This window comes from Pleurodeles waltl, chromosome 8 (assembly GCF_031143425.1).
Source record: "Pleurodeles waltl isolate 20211129_DDA chromosome 8, aPleWal1.hap1.20221129, whole genome shotgun sequence".
Taxonomy (NCBI): Eukaryota; Metazoa; Chordata; class Amphibia; order Caudata; family Salamandridae; genus Pleurodeles; species Pleurodeles waltl.
Genome location: NC_090447.1, coordinates 1,489,118,828 through 1,489,142,540, shown reverse-complemented (window position 1 = coordinate 1,489,142,540; position 23,713 = coordinate 1,489,118,828). Strand labels below are relative to the sequence as shown.

The window sequence follows — 23,713 nt, the reverse complement described above, 5'->3', positions numbered from 1 at the left end:
GGAAACAAGACTGAATTTCAGGACTGCCTGAATACTGGCGCACTTGGTCTTCCAGCCTCTGTTCCAGAAGTTTCATCTGCAGTTGGGCTTTTAGGCCAAACTGCCAATGACCTCAGCAAGAATGAAATCCGATGGGCCAGTGTTGTCTTTGGTAGCTTGACTGATATGTTTTACAGGTTAGCTTGTAAAATTGGCCCAGTAGGTTCCTTTTGACTTTTCAACAAGCTTAGCTTTGAACCTATTTACCAACATGAGCAGCAGAAACAGGCATGCTGGGCTCCCCCAATCACTTAAGAGGAGATAATGTCTATTGGGTAACAATCAATTCTACAAGAAATTTTCAGCATTACATATTTATTTATTTGTGGGCTACTGGAAGGAACACCTTTCCTTGACGCACAGACACAAGAATTGCAAACTATAATTGTAAAAATTTTATTAAATTTTAGTGCAGAGTATATGAAAAAGGGTAACTGTAGCTATAAACATTATGTTAAATAAAATAAAGGCAATGATGGAATCTCTTCTTTTCTAGCCCTTGGCAGTGTCTACATAAACACAGAATTCTTGTAAAAATCAGGTTCTTCCCAAATGACCTGCAACTCACATATCTGCTCATAAATCAATCCATCAATCAATCACAGGTATTTGTAGAGCACAAACTAGTCAACCCGATGGTCTCCAGGCACTGGGAGTGGATCTGTGATCCTTGGCTGGCTGGTGATGGAGGTTGAAGATCCATGTCTTGAGCTGTCTTCTTGGCTGGCTGGTGGTGGAGGTCGAAGAGCCATGTCTTGAGCTGTCTTCTGAAGTCTTCCAAGGAATGGGAGGTGCGCAGGTGGAGGGGGAGGTTGTTCCAGATCTTGGCGGCGAGGTGGAATAAGGAACGGCCTTCGAGGCGTTCCCGACGGATGTGGGTGACGTAGGCTAGTGCGAGGTTGGTTGAACAGAGCTTTCTGGTGGGTCGGTGGAATGTGATGTGTTTGTTGATATAGGCAGATCAGGCATTTTGAAGGACCTTGTAGGTGTGTGTGAGGAGCTTGAAGTGGCATCTTTGCTGGGCGGTAAACCAGTGGAGGGCCCTCAGGTGGGGAGAGATGCTGGTTCGTCTGGGGAGGTTGAGGATGAGTCTTGCTGCCCCATTTGGGATGGTCTGGAGGTGGTTCAAGAGCTGCTTTTTGGTTTTGGCGTAGGTTGCATTGCCGTAGTTGAGACAGCTGGAGGTAAGGGCCTGGATGACTGTCTTCCAGGTCGCAATGGGGATCCATTGGAAGATCTTGTAGAGGATGTGGAAACAGCCAGAGGAGACAGCATTGATCTGTTGTTTTATGGTGAATTGGGGGTCCATGGATGATACCGCAGTTGCGTGCATGGTTGGTACGGGTGGGTGGGGGGCCTAGGTTGGCGGCCACCATGTGTCGTTCCCAAAGATGAGGGTCTCGGTCTTGTTCAAATTTAGCTTGAGGCAGTTGGCCCTCATCCAAGTGGCTATTTCGGTGATGGTGTTTTGGAAGTTCATTCCTGTGGTGGAGGCGTCATAGGTGAGGGATAGGATGAGATAGGTGTCATTGGCGTAGGAGATGATGTTAAAGCTGTGGGTGCGTGTGATATCAGCTAGTCCAGTCATATAGGTGTTGAAGAGGATGGAGCTGAGGGAGAGCCATGGGGAACGGCACAGGTGATGTCTTTGGGTGTGGAGACGAAGGGTGTGAGGAGGATTCTCTGCGTTTGGCCCGAGAGGAAGGAGGCGATCCAGTTGAGTGCATTGTCTTGGATGCCAATGCTGTGGAGCCTGGTGATGAGGGTGTGGTGGGAGACAGTGTTGAAGGCCACCAATAGGTGGAGGAGGATGAGGGCCGCTGTTCCTACTAGGTTGAGAGGGTGTGTGATGTAGTCGGTTGCTGCGATCAGGGTGGTCTTAGTACTGTGATTGGGCCGGAAGCCAGACTGGGATGGGTCAAACAAACTGTTGTCTTGGAGGAATCCGCGAGCTGGCAGTTGGTGGCCTTTTCCAAGACTTTGGCGGGGAAAGGGAGGAGCGAGATAGGGCTTGACCTCAGCATACTTCCAGGTGTCGGCGATGGTGGCTATGGAGATGGAGGAGTTGAGGATTTCGGTAAGGGAGGCTCAAATTACTCCTCTTCCAAAATTGTAGAAGTGGTGTGGGCAGGGGGTCAGCGGGGGATCCGGAGTGGATGGAGGTCATGTTGGCGATGGTGTCTTCAGTGGAGAGTGGTTTACATTCAGAGATCCGGTGGGCAGGGGAGGTTTGAGCTGGTGTGCATGGGTGGTCGAGGTCAGTGGCCTGAGGGTCGAAGTTGCTGCAGATGTCGGCGATCTTGTGGTGAAAGTAGTCCCAAGAGCGTGTCGCAGAGGGCTTGGGAGGGATGAGTTGTGTTCTCTTTGGTGAATTGGCAGGAGAATTCTCTAACAATGCTGAACAGTTCTTTAACGTGGTTGGTGCTAGCTTCGATGCGGGTGCTGAGAGCTTCTTTCTTGGTCTCCCTGATATGGTGGTGGTAACAGATGAGGGCGGATCTGAAAGAGTCGAGGTTGGTGGGGGTCTTGTTGCTGCGCCAGTTTCGCTCTAGTTTCCAGCAGCAGCAATTGAGGCTTAGGAGTTCAGGGGTGAGCCAATTGGCTTGCTTGGAGGGTTTCCTGTTGGTGGTGCACTTCAGGGGGGCTATGGTGTCAGTGACTGAGGAGATCCAGTTGGAGAAGTTTTAAACACAGTGTTGAATGGTGTCTGCAGGGATGGGTCTTGATTCTTTTGAGGGTGGAGACCCAGAGGGTTTCAGTGATTTTGTTCCAGTTGCGACGAGAAAGGGTCAGGAATCTCATTGGTGCTTCAGGCCATCTCTTGATGGTGAAGTGGACAATGTGGTGGCCAGTCCATGTTACCTCTGTGGCATGGGAAAACTTAGCTCTGTTGCTGTTGGAGAAGATGGGGTCCACTGTGTCCTTCACTGACCATGGGGGTGTTGACGAGTTGAGAGAGGACAATGATGTTCATGTTCTCAAGGAGCGAGGTGGAGTCGGAGTCGTCCAGGTCCTATAGGTGAAAGTTGAGGGCCCCCCAGGAAGATGTAGTGGTTGGAGGTGATAGCCAGAGGAGCAATCAAGTCCAGGATGGAGTTGCAAAAGCTGTGGCAGGGGCCCAGGGGTCTGTAGGCAAGGGTTCCTCTGATGGTGGTTTTGGCATCAGCTTTGATCTGGAAGTTGAGGTATTCCATGATCGGGCTTGTGTCATTGTCTGAGGCGGAACAGTGGAGGGAGTCTTTGTGGATGATGGCAATGCCTCTGCCATGCAGTGAATAATCTTGTATCTGGGGCGGCATTGTGGTGGCGATATTTGCTGCCGATGTGGGGGTGAGCTACGTGTCGGCGATGAAGATTATTTCGGGTGCGAAGTCAGTGATGGGGACCCAGATTTCTATGGCGTGCTTGCAGAGGATTCAGGCGTTTAGAAGTATGCAATGGAGTTGAGGTCTGGGGGTAGGCGTCTACTGAGTGGAGCTTGCGATAGTTCCCGCATCGCAGAAGTGGCAGCGGGAGAATGGACCTTTGGTTTCTCGGGGTGAGGCAATGCCGCCGTTGGGGTTGAGGGCCTTGAGTCTAAGGTTTTTGAGCTCGTCGAAGGAGTACTGTTGCTGGGCAGAAGATCCAGGAATCCTGGCACTGTGCACAGTCCAGGCACCGATGGACTTGCATTAGGCGCACACCCTTGGCACGCCAGCCACGCAGTCGCACAGCGACAGCCAGTAAATAGGTCCTGAGGAGGGAGGAGCAGGAGGTGGGCGGGAGCGCAGAGGGTGGGAGGAAAAAGGCAGGAAGCGCAGTGGGAGGGGGCTTGAGACGCAGGAAGGGCGGGAGCAGCCTGAAGATCAGCAAATGCCAGCAAGGCCTAAAGAAGCTGGCAACACAGCAGAAGACATGGCAGGCAGAAGGTGCTGCACTGCAGGTGCTGTAAAGTGCTTTGCGGTGCTACTGCACAAGGGGGGGCAGAGGATCTGCTCTCAGTGTTTTTGTAGTCTGCAGCCTGCTCAGAGAAGAAAGGTTAATATTTCATTATGTTATAGGGCTGTACTTTTGAGAAGCAGATAGCTAGTGCCAGGAAACAGCAGTGTATGACCTTGATGTTTCTTCTGGAATGCCTGAAGTAGGGTTGCGTCTGAAGTTGGATGTCTGATGATGCCTTGAGACCCTCACGGGTGAGTAGCCACACTTTACAAATCCCTAATTGATTGATTACTGCTGGTATTGCTGCAGCCATTCAGGGAACTGAATACTCTGCATACACTACATTTCCTCACCTGCATGGGGCCCAAAAAGAGTGTTACCACAGAAAGGATGATTTTAGGTTTTTGGTTGAGCCTTCAGTTTCAATATAGTAAACCAAACCCAAGAAGAACCACATAAAACTAGCCTATGACCACCATGCCTGTCACATCAGATGAGCCGGCAGTTACTCTGATCACCTAACTGGAAATCACTTGTAAAGTACTTCCTGGACATCCTCTTTGTCTTCACTTGGAAATGTCTCTTGGAAGCATTGAAGAGACTACCATAGGATATGCTGCACCTCCTAAGTTAGGTAACATCGCTAGTTGCCTTCTTTGCAGTTGCAGAGGTACTACAAAACTTCCCTGCTACAGAATCCATTCTTTTACTGTCCTCGTAAAGTCTACAGAGGATGGAGTAGTACCATGATATTTCGCTGTAGTAAAAATGATGACAATCCTGCAAAGGAGCTGAACAATGGAAAAGAGGGAACAGGTCTGGATGCTAGTGTTTCTTTTGCAAGCGGACAAAAGCAGATCTAGCTTAGGCAGGTGTTAAAAATCTCCTTATAGCTGGCTCCAAAAGACCTGAGACTGGAGAGAGCAGCGGTGATGTGGTAAAGCGATGCCGAATATGACAGATATACTGGATCGAGTTGTCCAGAATGGAATACTTAACTTCCCATACCCTCTAACCTGTGCCTTATTATTGTTCTTATGTTGTTTATCGATGAAATGATACCTGAAGGGGACTCATCAAGGGTGCAGAATACTCTTGAACTGATAAGACAACTGTGTACGTAACGTTCTGCAGGACCATGATGGTGCTCTCGAGTGATGACGTATTTCTGAACGCCTTGAATGTATTGATCTGGAAGGATGATGACACAGAAGATGTGAACTTCTGGAATGCTTTATCGGGGTACAAGATCTTTTCCTAGGTGTTGATGATATTGTAGAATACAACCCTATGGCAGAGGTAGGGGGCAGTAGGGCGAGGCGGGAATGTAACTATAGGCAATGGTGGTGTCAGGGCTACCAGTGCCGTAGGAGAAGCAGGAAAAGTAGAAACTTGCAATGGGTGCTCCTGGAACATAGAGACAGCATTTTGAAAGCTGAGGCAGATGACAAGGTCATCTTTTCCTTGTCTATATAGTCCTTTTGGGCATTTTTGACAGAAAGAAAAGACTTCTGGAAGATAAAAATTGGAAAAGCAAATGCTGTAGACCTGATGAGGGTCTGTATCTCCAATAGGATGACATTTTGTAAAGGAAAACATGTCAGGAAACAGAAAATAAATACTCTGCCACTAAAGACAGAGTTAGTTTTTAAAGATTTTGAAAGGTTCCCAAAGAAAAAAAAAAAAAGAAAAAAGGCAACGCTCTATGCTCCAGGTTTCTATCACCAGGGCTGGAGAAAATAAATGACCTAACTGCCACTGGTAGGGCATGATAGGACACTAGAGGTGTGACCTTCCTTAAACAGGCAGTGCCAGGCTGCAATCTATTTGAATATATCGGCCTCTTTTTACCCCATTGTTTTCCCTCACTTTTCAATTGATGAAGGTTTATGAATGTTTTCTGGTCACTTTCTTTGAAATACTGGCATTTGCTGATTTTAATCTGACTTCTTTTCTGCATTAGTCTGTTTAAAATGGTTTTGTACTTAAAAATTGGCTTTTTGGAAAGAAAAGTAAAAAGCACACATTCTGTAAAGGTGCTTGTAGCTCCCACACATTGGCCAGACAGTTCACTGCTTATGACTATAATTGAAGATCCCCTGGAGGAAAACCAAGACTTTTCACGCTACTTATCACTGTCGGAGAAAACAATCATCCAGAGGCAACTTCCGGTCCAGAGGACACCAATGGGCCTCCTTGGTTTTATGCTTAACACAGAATGGGCGCTAGATGTGCAGGGACCTCAAGAGTGATCTACAGAGGAATAGGATCTCACGCAATGAGGCTTAACGTGGCATTGTGTGCAATCTCCAAGGCCCACAACCCTATTTAACAAGAGTGAAGAGCAGTTATCTTAGTAATAATACCCTTGTCTATATTTCATAATTTGTCCCAAATGTTAGCAAGGATGAAAAATTGTTTAGAAAATTCCCTATAGTTTAATTTAAAATTGTGCTTTTACCTAGTTATTTGCTAAGCGGTGTATGCTGATATGCATTGTTATGTGATGTAATAGAATAAGCACCTTGAGAAGACCTCAGTGGTATCAGCATAAAAAGCTGAGTAACATTTTGACTGGCAATCCTCACAGGTGTCATTATGAATGTCTTACCCCCACCAAGAAGCAGTGTTCAGGTCACAGCAGACCAGACAGTGGATTAAGCGCTAAACATAGATAATGAGCTAAGCCATGACAAAAACAAAGAAAATACAATCAAAGAGTTAGGGTACAGGAGAAATCTGGACACATGTAGAGGCAGTGGCAAGTGATAAGGGAGTTGCTGAATGGCCACAAAGACAAGGACTTGGTACCCTCAGAATGTTTCCAATGTATTACTCTCAGACAGGACCTCAAACTTAGGTGTAAAAGACCCAAATTGGTGGTTATTGATTTAAAAGGAAACATACTAATTGTGTTTCCTGATTCCAATTTCCATTGTGGGTGGTAATATGTTTTAGAAGAGCTTTCTCAGGCTCTCCCAGAAGGACACCATTATCCACACACAATACATATGTATCCTAAGATCAGTTACATTTGGTACTTCACACTTTGATTCTTGCAAAAACTGTTTTTCAATACTGTTGATACATTATACATTATAAGGGGACACAAGCCAGATAGTTTTCCTTTATAACACAGACCATGTCATCTTCTTATCCTCCAAACTGAACCTTATCCTTAAGCTGGTCTTTTTGTAATGGTTTGGATAAAGTTCACCCCATTCATGATGGATTACTCCTCATAGTTTGCCTCTCTGCACTGTGTACCAGCATAAAAAATAGCCAAGTGTTCACATGACTGCAAAAGATGACTTTCTCCTGGGTTACTTTACCTCACTCGAAAAGCCTTGCTGTAAATGACCTCATTCAGGGACTGAACAAGGAAATCAATGGAATACCAACATATCTGTACACATACCGGGTCTCCATTTCATAAGCAATGTCATTGATCTCCTCGGCCATCTTCTGAATTTCCTCCCGAGCCTGTTCATCAGCTGTGCTGTCTGTGGCACTCAGGATAATGTCCTCCAGATATGTGTCAACTGTACTCTGGTGCACTCTTACAACCTAAATAAGGCAAGACAGTGGGTCATGAAATGTGTATCAGCAAAAACAGAATATCCTACTGGAATCTACAGCATAGGGTTACCACCTTCAGCGTTTTATGTAGTCAAACTACATAATACAGTGTGATTTTCTCAGGCCCATAAATAAACAACATTTTATCTTGTGTCATCCCTGAGAAAGCGACAAGTTTCGTGAAACAAGTGTGGGCTGGCGTTCTTCATGTTTTGTAATTTAGGCAATTGATTCGACTTTTTTATTTTGTATTGTATTTGTGAATTAATTACACTTTGACTAAGCTATGATAGATTGTGTATCAACAATTTTGTGTGCTGCTAATGCATTTATCTCATGTAATTCAATGATCCTGAATTTGAATGTTTTATTTGGGGTGCCTCCTTCCTCTGTATCTTGTAATTTATGCTGTAAGATGTCTAATTGAAACCTCTCAATCTCTGCAAAAATCTATCTCAATTCTTGCAGAACAAAATTATCTCTAACTGCAGCATTTTTTAACCTTTCTCTTCAATGACTATGACTAGCAAGGAGACAACCCTCTTTATCTGCTTTCTCTTTGCTGTCCTTGGACTCCACTGTGAACAGCATTGTAGCTATTGAAGCTGGATCGCTCCTAGTTCCTTGTCCAGCACATAGTTTAAATATAATTTCTACTGTCATTAGACAGACTTTTGTAGAGCTATGTAACCTTTCTATTTCCAGTATTACCATCTTTCAAATCCAGAAACATGCTCATGTTTTCCCCCTCTTACAAAACCTACCTCTGCCCCAATAGTGTTATTAATAATCATCCTGATATCTCTTTTCAAACTCCCCATCAAAATTCTAGAAACAGAATCCATTTTTAGATCACTAACTTCTTGGAAACGTCTGCCACTCCAATCAGTTAAGTTACAACTCATTTTACAGCACTGAATCAACCCAGTTTGCTAGGTTAGATGATATGAGACATACAGGTAAACAAGATGGTTCGAATTGTTAGATTTGTCAGCCACTTATTGCACAGTATCACACAAAGTTCTTATTCACAGGCTTTTTTTCGGTTGGAGTGTGTGACTGGGGCTGCCTTTTACATAACTGACCTGTTTCAATCTGTGTACCCCTCTGTTTGTCTCAATAGCCCGGTCTACCCTGCCTGTGGTACCCCAAGACTCGGCCTACATTGTTCAACATTTATGTTACTCCACTAGCAGAGCTGATTTAATCTTTTGAACTTAAATTTAAGACTTCTTCCGAAGACACATATTGCAATTCATCTAGACATGGCTGTAACAAGTAGCTCATCCCATTCTTATTTTTTATTTTACAGCCATGGTTTGCTGAACACTTTGGAAACAATACTGACTGTAAGTACATAGATTATTATTTCTAATCTACCCACCTCAAAGTCATATAAGTCTATAATGCAGGAGGGGTGGAGAGAAAACAATCTCTGAAGGTTCAGCAGGAAGAAGGAATGGTTTCTTACCTGTAACTCCAGTTCTCTCGTAGGGGTATTTCCATGATAGTCATAAGCACTGAATAGTTCTGCGCGCCTGCGGGGACCCCGGAGCACTGATGTGAAGTATATTCTTAAGTGCAAATACCAGCCCTTTGAAAAAAGGTCTGTCAAAAAAACACTTAAGAATAACAATGTGCAGCCTATGTGAACAGCTACACAGGCCAAATTGTTAAAAGAAAAACTGTTGTAGTGTAAATTCACGTTTAAACATCTGTTTATTCTAGAAATGTAATAACAAATACATTCTCATATTCTATTTACACCTCTCATGAGAATAACACAATGCAGGGCAGTGTAGCCCATAGGCTGCCATTATACAGAATGTAAATAGAGATGTGCCTTTAAGAAAGTAAAGTCTTCCTGTTTCCCATCATGCACAGCAAAAGGAAGTTGCCTCAGTTCTTTTTGAAGGCTTGTAACCTGACATGAAGGAACAAAACATTTGTTGGAGTACCAACATCGATAATATTTATGACAACCTGTTCTATGTCAGCTCCACCGGGGAGGAGGGAGGGTTGCTTATGACTATCATGGAAATACCCCTATGAGAGAACTGGAGTTACAGGTAAGAAACCATTCCTTCTCTCATAGGGGATTTCCATGTATAGTCATAAGCACTGAATAGAGTAGCAAGCCCATCCCCATAACTGCGGTGGAGTAGACAGAAGAATACTGACAAAAAACATGAGTCATGCAAATAAATTCTTAAGCAAGGCCTGTCCAACCTGCGCATCTGCCCTAGCGTCTGTATCAAGGCAGTAATGCTGAGTAAAGGTATGGACCGACTTCCAAGTGGCAGCCTTGCATATTTCTGCCAAAGGGACATTTCTCATCAAGGCTGCAGTAGCTGCTTTCCCTCTAGTAGAGTGGGCTTTTGGCCTACCACCAAGGGATTTGTTCGCTAACTGATAACATAACATTATACATGAAACAATCCACCTGGATAAAGATTGCTTAGACATGCCTAACCCTGTTCTAACTGGGCCATAGTTAACAAAGAGCTGTTGTGATTTACGTAAGCATTTTGTCCTGTCCAAGTAAAATTTCAAAACCCTCTTTACATCCAGAGAGTGCAGAGTTCTCTCAGCAGGAGTAGTTGGATTTTGAAAGAAAGTTGGTAATGAAATGGTTTGGTTCACATGAAAGTCGGAGACGACTTTTGGTAAAAACTTTGGATGAGTCCTCATTACCACTTTCGAAGAATGAAAAACCGTGTAGGGCTCTTGAGCGCAAAGGGCCTGGATTTCGCTAACCCTACGCGCTGTAGTGATTGCCACCAGAAAAGCAGTTTTCCATGTGAGATATTGAAGTGATGCCTTATGTATTGGCTCGAATGGAGGTAGCATCAGACGCGATAGGACAACATTCAGTTCCCATGGAGGAGATGGCTTTCTAATGGGAGGAAAGACCTTTTTTAAACCTTCCAGGAAGTCCTTAATAATTGGAATCCGAAAAAAGGAAGTTTGTGAAGGGCTCTTTCTGTATGCCGTTACAGCCGCCAAGTGTACCTTTATTGATGACAGTTGTAAGCCCGATTTTGCCAAACTTAGCAAGTATGGCAGGATAGATTCCTCTCCACAGAATACCGGGTCAATGTTGTTGTCTAAACACCACACACAGAACCTCTTCCACTTGCTTGCATAAGCCGATCGTGTGGAAGGGCGCTTTGCTTCTTTCAGGATTTCCATACAGTCCTGAGGTAGGTTCAAGTGTCCATATTGCACTAGCTCAGGAGCCATGCTGCCAAACTCAACGATGAGAGGTTGGGATGAGATATCTGCCCTCTGAACTTCGTGAGCAGGTCCGGACGATAAGGCAGCCTGATGAGTGGTTTGAGTGACCGGTGAAGAAGGTCTGGGAACCACCATTGGCGTGGCCATTCCGGAGCAATCAGGATCATTTTGGACTGAGCATTGGATAACTTCTGGAGGACCGCCGGAATCAGGGGAAGCGGTGGAAAGGCGTAAAGAAATGCTCCTGACCAGCTTATCCACAGGGCATTCCCCAATGTCCCTGGATGGTAATATCTGGAGGCGAAGTTTTGGCATTTTTTGTTTTCTGGGGTTGCGAATAGGTCTATAGAGGGGGTACCCCATAGTGCGAAAATGGAACGAACGATGTCGTCGTGTAGCACCCATTCGTGGTTCTCGTCCAATACTCGACTGAGGGCATCCGCTTGAACATTCTGGATGCCAGGCAGGTGAGTTGCCACTAGCGACAGGTTCCTGGCTAGAAGCCAATGCCAGATTGTCTGAGCCTCTCTGGATAAAATCCTGGACCTGGTGCCTCCTTGTTTGTTTACGTAGTATATAGTGGCCACGTTGTCCGTCTGGAGAAGGAGAGTTTCCGCTCTCAGAGAGGGAAGGAAGGCTTTGAGCGCAAGGTGGACTGCGCGAAGCTCCAGCAGGTTGATATGATAGAGACTCTCTCTCCGTGACCACTTGCCTTGGACTCGAAGATGTTCCATGTGCGCTCCCCATCCGAGCAGTGACGCATCTGTTACGATGGTTTGAGCTGGAAGCTGTTGTTGGAACGGAATCCCCACCAAGAGATTGTTGGGTAAACACCACCACTTGAGGGACTGTAGGGCGTGGGGAGAAAGGAGGACTTTGCTCTCCCAATCGTCCATCAGTTGACACCATTGATCCTCCAGGTTTTCCTGTAATGGTCTCATATGGAGGCGAGCATTGGGAACGAGATGGATACAAGACGCCATCGAGCCCAGTAGAGAAGCTATTACTCTTGCAGTGGTCTGTGGAGTTTTCTGTAGTTGTTTGCACTTTTGGAGAATCGATAATCGTCGTTCCTCCGAATGAAACACCTTTCCTAGATTGGTATCTATAATGGCCCCTAAGTAATGCAACCTCTGAACAGGCGTTGCTGTGGACTTTAGGAGATTGACTTGAAGACCGAGATTCTGTAACAGCTGTAGAGCCCATTTGAAATGTTGTTGCGCCTCTAGATAACTGGAGGCCTTTATGAGCCAATCGTCTAGATAGGGGTAGACAAATATTCAATGTTTCCTCAAGTGGGCGGCTACCACCGCCATGCATTTGGAAAAAGTTCTCGGCGCTGATTTGAGGCCGAAGGGTGGAACCGCAAATTGGTAATGATGTTTTCCGACGGTGAACCTTAGGAATTTTCGATGTTTCTTGGTCACCGGAATATGAAAGTAAGCGTCGCAAAGGTCTATCGCACAGAGCCAGTCGCCCTGACGAAGATGTGGGTAAATTTGGTGCAAGGATAGCATCCTGAATTTCTCTTTGCAAATCCACTTGTTTGCTGTCCCTAGATCTAAGATGGGACGAAACTCTTGCTTGTCTTTTTTCGGCACAAGGAAATACCTCGAATAAATCCCTTTCCCTTGCTGGCTGATCGGGACGGGTTCTATGGCTCGTTTTTGTAATAGAATAGTGACTTCTAACTGAAGAGCTTTGAGGTGGTGGTTGGCTGGTTTGGGTGGAACAGATGGTGGAGGACTGGTGAATCTGAGAGCGTAACCATGTCTCACAATATTCAATACCCAGGCGTCTGATGTGATGTGTAGCCACTCGTCCAGATGATTTGAGATACTTCCCCCTACCGGAGTGGATAACGGAGGAGGGGGAAGCGAAGATTCAGGGCTTAGACGCGGAAGCCTGTCAAGTTGTCTGAGTTTGAGGTGTTGAACGACCCCTTGTCGACCTTCGTTGTGTGGAGAAGCCCCTTTGATGCTGCTGCTGCTGGGGGCGTGAAGACATCCAGTGTGGTGTCTGATACCTGTGGTTGAAAAGTCTTCGCTGATATGGACGGAAAGACGTTGTTCTTTCGGGTGTTCCATGCCTACCGCTTTTAGGGTATCTAGCTCAGACTTCATCCTGGCCATCTCGTCATCGGCATGAGAGCCGAACAAAGTGGAGCCTGAGAAAGGTAAATTTTGTATCCTCTGCTGTGCTTCTGGTTTGAGAGATGTTAGTCGCAACCATGCATGTCTTCTTAGCGCTATTTCGTGGGCATAGTTATGTGCGGATAGTACCGAAGAATCAGCCGAAGCACTTATAACCTGGTTAGAAACCATGGCTCCCTCACCCACGACCTCCAGGAAATCTTCCCTTTTGTCCTTAGGAAGATGCTCCGCAAACTGCAGTATAGAGTCCCAGAGGGCCCGATCGTATCTCCCTAATAAAGCAGTGGCGCTGGCTGCTTTCATTGTGATGGCTGCAGTAGAGCATACTTTTCGGCCTGCAGCATCGATCTTTCTGCTCTCTTTATCCGGAGGTGAGGAGGAAGACGGTGATGTAGAGTGCAATCTCTTTGCCGCTACTATAACCACCGAGTCCGGTACTGGGTCCGACCTCAAGAATAGAGGATCTTGTTCTGGTGGACGATACTTCTTAATAAGTCTGGAAGGAGCAGACTTCGTTGCGGCCGGTGTAAGAAAAATATCCATTGCCGGTTCAATAAGACCCGGAACCAGTGGAAGCAAAGGTCTCGAAGATGTCCTGTGATGCAAGGTCTCGAAGATTACTGATGTCGATGGGGCAGGTACCGCCAACGGGATATTCAGTTTGGTCGCCCCTCGCACTAAGACCTCCTGGAATGTATTCACATCATCTATGGGGGACACTCTCGGGAACGGTGAGTCCGATAGGGTTGGAGAGTAGTCCCGTGTAGACGAAGAAGAATGTCTATGATGTGAATGCTGAGATCTCTGCTGTGACTCATGACAATGGTGCAGAGAGGAAGATGAACGTCTAGAGGAATGTCCAGAATGCCTTACGGATCGCGTTGGAGTCCTCAGAACAGACTCTGAAGGAGGAGCCGGAAGAGGAGCCATAGGTGTTACTGGTGTCTGCGGCAACGGCGACTGTTGAGGAGAGAGGTGTGGAGACGCTGGTAGCAGGATGAGTGAGGCCGAGGATTCTGACGTGGTATAAACCCTTCTAGGTCTCTTTGATTGTCGCCTCGACGTCGACACACTCCTCGACGTCGAAGTGCGGTGACGGCGAGTGCCTCTTGACGTCGATTCCTCTCGCCGTTGAGAACCTCTCGACGACGACCCTCGACGTCGCTGTGGTGACTGGAACGTCTCCGACGGCGAGCACTCTCCCTCGACGTCGATCGCCCTTGCCGTGTCGACGGCGAGCCGGACTCAGATCTCCTCGACGTGGATCATCCTCGCCGTGTCGACGGCGACCCAGATCCTCGACGGCGAGCGTCCACGCCGCCTCGACGGCGAAATGGCTGTCGATGGCGAACTATGCTTCTTCCTCGCCGGTGAACCACTCCTCGACGGCGAGCATGTTGGCGCCGTTCCCTGTCTCGACGTCGACGCCCTCGACGTCGTCGGAGACCTGTGTCGTTTTTGAGCAGGTCTGGTAGGAGTTATAGAGGAAACAGGGTGAGCCCTGGTAGAAGACTGACCTTCTCCTCGCTCTGTGGTAGAATGACCACTTTTTCTCCTGTCCTCTCTCGCCTGAAGTCGGATTTTCTCCCTATCACGAAGAGTTCTTCTGGAGAAAGTTTTACAGATGTCACACGACTCCGGTTTGTGGCTGGATGGAAGGCAAATTATACAGACCCGATGTGGATCTGTTTTAGCCTTTTTTCTGCCACAAGAAGGGCATTTATCAAAAAGTGAAGGCATTTCTAAACTAGAAAAACCTCACAATTCTGTCAGAATTTAACAGAAAAGAGTAGGAAATGATCACTCAATATTAAAAACGTCGAGTGAAGTTGAAATTCAAAAGATTTTGTAATGAATTTCTGTCACAAAAAGGCTTTGTGAGGTAGAGCTCAATGCTTCAGGGTCCTGTCAGAAAGGAGCCGGAAAAAAGAACTGAGGCAACTGCCTTTTGCTGTGCATGATGGGAAACAGGAAGACTTTACTTTCTTAAAGGCACAGCTCTATTTACATTCTGTATAATGGCAGCCTATGGGCTACACTGCCCTGCATTGTGTTATTCTCATGAGAGGTGTAAATAGAATATGAGAATGTATTTGTTATTGCATTTCTAGAATAAATAGATGTTTAAATGTGAAGTTACACTACAACTGTTTTTCTTTTAACAATTTGGCCTGTGTAGCTGTTCACATAGGCTGCACATTGTTATTCTTAAGTGTTTTTTTGACAGACCTTTTTTCAAAGGGCTGGTATTTGCACTTAAGAATATACTTCACATCAGTGCTCTGAGGTCCCCGCCGGCGCGCGGAACTATTCAGTGCTTATGACTATACATGGAAATCCCCTACGAGAGAAGGAAATATTCTCCCCTCAAAAGACAAACTATCCACACTGTCCTGAGCCTGTAGTCCAACCTGTTACTTATTCCAGAAAAAGTTGTATCAAGTTCCTGGAATAATTGCTTAATTTTTTATTAGACCCTCACACACTCTATTAGTGCCATGCTTCATCATCGGGTGTTGTTCTGGTCCCTAAAGCCAGGATGGGCTCCTCCATTTTTCAGGGAGCACTTCATGATACTGTGGAATGGAGAGTAAAAAGATAAAAATGCATTGAGATAACCCTGATATCCCTTTATTATTGGGTATTTGAGCCAACGTTAAAAAATGATGATGAATTGTAGGTGTCTATAGGGTGTTTTCTATCCTCACACCTCTTGTCAACCTGTTTAGCCTCTTCTACTGGCCTTTTAGGGTCCTAGGCTTTCTTCAGGATGTTCTGAAAACACCCTAATGTGTAAACTAATGTGTAGTCATGTCCCTAATGTCTGTTCCAGTACAAGGATGACAAACACATATATTCATGCGGTCTTACTTTGCCTCATGACTCAAGCATGAAATAGTGCCATAAGTGTAACTGACTATTTGCCTCTTTATTTGAAAGGCAGGACCAACATGCCTCCATAGTTAAATATACGCTAAGGGTGTTATGTCACTGATAAACCTACTTATGTCCTGCTGTCTTTCCGCTTGTGACAGACACTGATCGGAGAGGTGAGTACCTGTAAGAAAGTCCTGTGGGTTGGGGAGGGGGAGGGTGAGGGGGAGCGGGCTCCAGAGAATATATGAAGGCAGACAAGGCCACCTCACAGCAGGATTATAGAGGTCTATAATCTATCCGTGTAGGGTGCATAGTATGGGGGAAAGTGGTAAGATGTGAGGACAGATCTCAGAATCATCAACAGACATTTTTGGAGGAAGGGACAAGGACTGTAATAAAGGAAGTGGTAAAGCAGCAAAGAATGCCCAAGACGAATAGTAAAGGGGAATTGTGGGAGAAAGTGGTAATCCCGGGCTGATATGCACCTTAAACAGCACCTAAGTCAAATGGATGATCTGCTCAACCACCACAATCCCTGAAGAGGTCAAAAAGATGGTGAGCCAAAGCAACACACACACCACTGTTAAAGATTACCTTTCCAAAGGAAATGAGACAGGATTACCATTGACTTGGGTAACAATAAACCTCTGTTATTTCAGAACCAAGACACTAAAGACTAAGGTGAACGTGCACTTTACAAACATGATATGTTTAAGAATGAAAGGAAGACCTTCACAGAGAATGAACAGAAATCCTACAAAATTTGAAGGAAGGCTTAACATGCATGTGTGTATGTTTGTTTTAGTATTTCTAATGTGCAAACCTAGCCGACTGGCATCTGAATGCAGTATAGGGGACAACTCAAGTGGGAATACATGGGCATATGACAGGGGTAGGAGAAAGGGTAGTTGGAAGTGGTGAGATGCTAGCCTGTATGAAGTAATGTTCCTTGAGTTGAGTTTTTAGTTTCTTTCTCAATTATAGGAGCTTGATTGTGTACCTGTTCAGGGAGGACCTAGCTTAGCAGTTCAGGCTGGACTGTCAACTGGAGCAGGGTCAGGACTGATTTACGTATTTGTGTTTTTTGATGCCCTTTTATGGAAATGAAGCAAGCATTGATAGCAAGATTTTCAAAGCCCTTTTGTAAAGCTTGAGCATTTTTTAAGTGTCAGCTTTCGAAGCTCTTGCTATGCAGGGATTTGAGTTGGCCCTACTCCAAAACCCTCTCATTATCAATACAAAACAAATCTGTATCCTATCCATGGTCATTGACTTAAATTATTGTTTTTTACTCAAATCATTCTCTTTTTAAGTTACAGCTCACACCTCCTAGGAGATTGCACATGTGCTCCTATATAGGTATCTGTAGTGATACAATCTGATTACATTTCTCCTGTGCTCCTTAAGCCATCCACAAAGGGGCCCTGATTCAATTGTCATAAAGGTTGGTGACTTCACAAGGCTTTAGATCCTTATGGAGCTCCAAGACTCCTTCTTCGGAAGACATATCTACAAGAAACACAAACCATATTTCAGTCTTTCACACAGAGCGGCTCCAAAATCTGTAACTTAATTTGTCTAAGATCAGGACAATCCTATGACATGGAAGGTTCAAGAAAATACAAACAACTTCTATTTCACATCAGTTTCCAGATGTAAATTGTTTCACATGTCCTGTATTTATGAAGCTGTTAGCTTCTCTCTGAAGAACTGCTGAAACAATCCTAGTTACAAATATGTGTTTTCCGTTCGCTGTATATAATTTAGATAACCTCGCCTTACAGCATCACAATTTGTATAATTTGTACATTACTATGTAGAACTTCTGTTATTTTTGCCTTTGTTTAATTTGAAAATTTTGCATATATTGTTTTGTTACTGTTGTAAATCACTCTGCAACCTCATGGCATTGGCTCATGTGATAGAAAACTGCTGATAAAGAAATGTAAATTAGTAGGGAAACTGTAGAAACACAGAACAAACACATATGCAGTGAATAAACACTGAGATAATAAACACACTTCAGAGATGCTTTATCCCTGCCCTATCACACAATCAAAAACCCAACTATCCATCCATTAGTGACAATGTGCACACCGGGAACAACTACGATGGACAATCAACACAGAAAGAAGAAATACACAAGGCACGTGACATCACATTGTCCATTCTGAAGGACAGAACTTTGCTGTAAGAAATATACAGCTTTGGTACAGCATGTCACTGTAAATTGGTAATTCACAACATAATTAGGAGAAAATAAACAAGGCAATGACATCTAGGATTTGTGACTTGCTACACATTAGCAATTAAGAATAGTCCTATTGTAAGGTTAATTGAAGATTGTACATTATTTTTATGTGAACTACACCACAGGAGTGGTAAACATAAGTAATCATATGGTGTATTGAAGAGAAAGACAGGTCTATATTAGCTTCACAATGTGTAGCTAGCTTAAATTACATTCAGGGTGCAGCTAGCTTCAATTGCATTCAGGGTGCAACTAGATTCAATTACATTGAATACATATACATATCAAATACATACTGTCATTAAAAGCTCTGTAGAAAGGGGATCTAGGTTCTGGGGATTCATCATGTGGCTTATCAGGGAGCGAGTTGGGCATGACAGAGGTTACTTCTACTCCAAAAGAGGATTAAGCTGGACATGCTTCAGAGGAACAATCTGAATGCAATGTTTGTTAGTACAATATGATTGCTTCTTCTAATGTGGAAGCAAATACACCATTTAGTCGATGTGGGTCTGATGCAGGCCTCGATCTGGTTGTTGCAGGTTTTGCTCTTATCAGTTAATAAATATATTAAACCAATCACATAGTATAGGCATCCTTTAGGTCTGAGCATGGTATTTAATTTTAAATGTGTACGTTTGTCTAGTGTCTGCTAAAGTGAATGCCCCAGTAACTGGATGCCAAGAAACTTGCCATTTGCTAATGCTGCTTTATGATACACTAACCTGCTTGAAAATTTCATCTTCTTCTCGGCGTCGCCTTTGCTCCACCTGGCGGCGCCCACTCTCCTCTGCTTCTCGTATGCGCCGTTGCCTTTCAGCCAGCATTGCAAAGGCATGGATCTTCCGCTCTTGCTGTAGCCGCACCAGCTCTTTGGAGAGGAAATCAAACATGTCCGAGAGGGCTCCTCCCTCTAGCTCTGACAAGTGGTCATCCAACACAGACAGCTTGGGAGAAAGAAGTTTACACGGGTGTCAAGTACATTTATGTGAGAAATGGACATTGTATCACAACACTTTCTATGAAGTTTCTACTTTTAACAATAAACGTAGGATAAATATCAACCTTTTGATGTAAATGGTAACATTTCTCTAGTTTGAAATGAATAAAATATTGGGTTTGCCTAACATATGAAAGGCAGCAAAATATATCAGCTAAAAGAAACTACCCAAGACACCACTTGCCATAGGTATACAAAGCACGTACCTATGGTGCCTGTAAAATATTATTTTGCTCTGCATAGGAATTTCCTTGATGCTGACAATAAAGACCAAGAAGCACCCCAGTTATACCAATGTTGTCATTTAGTTATACCATCTGGGTGCACAAATACATAATGCCAATAATACTTCTTAATAATACAAATGGAGTACTGCTCAATTATTCAATCAAAACCAAAGGGGTGTGTCTAATAGGAAATGGCGCTCACAGATTCACACTACAGTCAAAAGCATTACACATGCGGTGCTCCTGGAAGAGGGCGATCCACCCATCTCACTTACAATACCAATCAGAAGTGTCACAGTAATCATTTGAAATTCAAGACACACGCCCAAAGTAATACAAAGTCAACACAAATTTCTTCAAGTTTTCCAAGTTTTTAATTCTTGAGTTTATTCTTGAAGAATTCTCTTCTGAAATTCCACAAATACAGCCACAGTTCCAGCCAACACGTTTCGTCAAGCGGGAGTGATCCCTAAGACTTCATCAGGGCTGGAAATAACAAACATACTGCCATGTAGTAAAATAAATACAAATAAAGGTATGAAAATTCTACCTTCACCACTTAAAAACAAACATAGTGCTTAAATAATGCAAAATTGAATCTGAAAGTGGAAATCATGTTACATCACCAGAATTTACAGTATGTTACCATCAGTGAATCAAACTATCAGACAAAGTGTCTGAAAAGCCAGAAACTCCAACATAGATAGAAATGACAAAGAACGTTTAAAAAAGGGCAAGAAAAAAGTTTTAAAAAAGTAAAAAAAAAAAAAAAAGGCCAGTTTGTCTGGGTTCCAAACAGGAAAGGTGTCATGTATCTAGTGAGAAAATCCCAAGGCATGCAATCACATACGTCTCCAATGTTCTTAATATCCTTACTGGTAACAAGTATCGGGCCATATAGTTATAACTGCTAAGCACCTTACTCAGTTTTCTCTTTTAAGTATTGTGGTTCTGAATATGGTCACCATTATACTTATCTAGTTGTGTTTGTTTCTATATATGTCCTTGATGTAGGAGTTTTATAACACAGCACAGTCGATACTTGTAACCAGTAAGGATATTAAGAACATCACAGATGTGCGATTTAGGCAAGTAGTTTCCTATGGTGTTCAGACTCTGGGTTGCACGTGTATGCCTTGGGATTATTTCACTAGATATGTTCCATCTTTTCTGTATGCGACCAAGACAATTGGGCTTTTTTTTTTTTTTTTTGAGAAATGGAACAGGTTGGAACAGACTGGAGTCAGAACACTGTATATGAAGTGTGTAATGCCTGCAAAGACAAAGCTAGACAGACAAAGCATATACTTTACAACAAACAATAGGAAGGTAGTCAGAAAATACAAAACAGAAGAACAAAAGCCAAACTATCATACATGATAGTCTGTGTGCTCCTTGGAATATGATCTCTCTGTGAGGGAAAAATATCTTTCAATAAGGCAAAAGAGCAGTTCATCTAACAAAGCCTTGGAAGACAACCAGCAGCTTTTATGGGAGGCAAGTCAGCACTTGGCAAGAGGCACCAGGTCTCAGATTTTCATGGGTACCATCAATAGCAATAATCAAGTTTTAGTAAAAACACATGAGAGGACAAATGCAAATAAAGCAAGATGCACAGAATAAAGGAACAAGTCTCAGGAAAAAGCAGGACCGGATTCTTCAAGCCAGGGTCAATGGGTGATGCCCTTTTGATGAATTGGTCCCCCCCAATTTTTGATTGTTTATCTACCATTCCCACTAATTCCATCAGTACTAATGAAGCGTTACAGTGCAATAATACATATTGCCCTAGAATGTCAGAGACCGTGGTGGTTCCCAGAAGTCTTCAGCTATCAATAAGACCACACAAAAAAATGCTGTGCAGATTTGATCAGCTGTAGAACATGAAGGGAAAAATACACCATGCCAGCATACAATAGTTGAATATGGCTGCATGGCTCCTAAGGTCCTGTAATATGCACACCTATGTCTGCATCAGGAATGTATGACAATTCTTAAAAATGCAAAGCAACTTTACTCAGGAGCATCCAACACATTCAAGTCGAAACGATCAGTTATTTGGTGTCTACAGAATGATACCTGAATGAATGATACCATTTGATATCATAGTGATGTCACAATAACGTATTTGTCTGAATTTAGCTAAATCAAATGTGCCATATTCATCAATAAAACTAAATTTAGCTGCCAACATGCTTACAGAAAAGGACCACACCAAAGATCCTCCTTCACAATCCCAGTATTAAAGTTTTTTTTTTTTAAAGACTGAAGAAAACCTATTCTCCAAAACAGCACTCTTCTTACCCATGGATTGTTAACTTTGTGCTATCTATCCCCCCCCCACGTTTTGAGCCTGTCCATAAGGCATTGCTGCAGCCCCTTTTCTGGAAGGTGGCTTTTCTAGTAGAAATCACTCCAGCTAGAAAGGTTAGTGAGGTTTCGACTTTACCTGCTATTTCATCACAATACGGTAGTGGTAAGAAAACACCTACATTTGTTGCTTAAAGGTGTTTCTGGCTTTCATATCAACCAGTCTATCTACCTCTCTTTTCATTAATCGTTCCACCCCAGCAGATTGATCATTACAATCATTAGATGTTAGGAGAATGGTGAGATTTTGTATAGAAGAAAAAACTAAAACATAAGTAAATCTATTGTTAGACCTGTCATCCTTAGGATGGTCTTCCCCCAAATGTTTTGCCTACTTGTCTCATATTTGTGCAGAATCTTTTTGTTGGCCTGAGGACTCGGAGGGCCAGATGTATCGAGCAATTGTGCATTCGCAAACGGTGCGCATCGCAAACTTAAGCCGTTTGCGAATGCAAAAATGCCTTTCAAGATGTATGAAAGGCATTCGCTGTGCAAACATAACGATTCCTTAAAATTGCGACCCCATTTAGAGAATCGCAAATTGCGATTCTCAAAATAGGAAATCGCAAATAGAGAATTCCTATTTGCGATTTCCAAAGCACATGTATCAAGCATTTCCCAAATGCAAATTGGGCATTTAGGAAATGCAATTACCACCAAATCCAATTTGGTGGTAAGCATGTGCAATTTTTAAAAATGCATTGTAAGTGCATTTTTAAAAATGACATGTAGCGCACACATGCCCCTAGAGCATGTGTGTGCTTTACATGTCCGCAAATATTTTTTTGGGGTGCATCAGAGGGGGCCTTAGGCCCCCAGCACCCTGGGGTTTGCACTACCTAATTTGTGAATTCCGAAATGCAAAACCATTCGCACCTATGGGCCTACAGGCCCGTAGAGATGAATGGAGTCCCATTCCCTAATTGCGATTCGGTAATAGCGATTGTGAATTTTAAGAAGTTGCTATTACCGACTCGCAAATTTCATACATCCCATTTTGTGTTTCTTAAATAGCGATTTCTTAAAATCCGCTATATAAGAAATGCAAACCAGGAGCTTGATACATCTGGCCCTGAGTACTTTACCACTCCTGACCAGTGCTAAAGTGCATGTGCATCTCCCCTAAACATAGTAACATTGATGGATACAGAATTGGCATATTTAATTTACTTGTAAGTCCCTGAAGCACTTCTTGTGTCACCCACATAGGTATCCCTTTAAACATGTCCTAAGCCTGCCACTGCAGAGCCTATGTGTGCAGTTTTCTTCAACTTGGCCTTTAAAACCATTTGCCAAGTTGAACTCCCCTTTCATTACACACAGGTCACCCCTAAGGTAGGCCCTAGGTAGCCCAAAGGGCAGGGTGCTGTCTAAGTAAAAGGTAGGGCATGTTCCTCTAGGTTTTCCATGTTCTAGTAGCGAGAAACACCTACATCTGTGTTTCACAACTGTGAGGTCTACTCATTTCATTGATTAAGATTGGGAATTCACTATTACACTTTTAAGCTATAATTCCTCATTGATAAGGAGTAGCTATATCTTGTTTCATATCACTGGAATGGCAATTATAACTCCTCTTTACTGCAAAATTCGGATTTAACATTACTATTTTAGAAATGGCACTTTTCAAAAGTGGACATTTCGCTGCTCTTACAGCTCTGTGTCCCTACAGCCTGTCTCCAGGTCATGTTTGGGGTGGGCTACAGCTGCACTAGGTGCATTCCCTCTGAACAGCCACAATCACAGGAAAGTGCCTGAGTACTCATATGCATTCTGATGGCTCTTCCTGGGCAGGAAGGGAGGGACGGGTGACACACCTGAACAGGCAGCGCCTGTCTGTGCACAAGGGGCTGATTATCCCCTACTGATAGCCTGGAGCCAGGGCCGGGAAGAAAGGGCGTCTGTGCACATCAAAGACCCTTCTTTGACGTCCCCGCCACTTCACAGGCACAACTGGGCTTAAGTACTTGGTCTCTGACCCCACCAAATCAGACACTTCTGGACCTACAACTGAACTCTGTCAGAAGAACCGCAGTGCTGCATCAAGGACTGTTACTCT

General features: G+C 43.9%; 1 protein-coding gene across 2 annotated transcripts in view; it reads right to left on the bottom strand.

The window, feature by feature from the left end:
* Positions 1–23,713, bottom strand: part of CFAP91 (cilia and flagella associated protein 91) — a 353,091-nt gene that overhangs the window by 23,672 nt on the left and 305,706 nt on the right. For both annotated transcript variants that reach the window (XM_069202687.1, XM_069202688.1), the window contains exons 14-15: positions 18,783–19,004; positions 7,379–7,527 (exon numbers count right to left, since the gene is read on the bottom strand). In XM_069202687.1, coding sequence (XP_069058788.1) covers positions 7,379–7,527; positions 18,783–19,004 — 371 coding nt within the window. The remainder of the gene's footprint in view (positions 1–7,378; positions 7,528–18,782; positions 19,005–23,713) is intronic.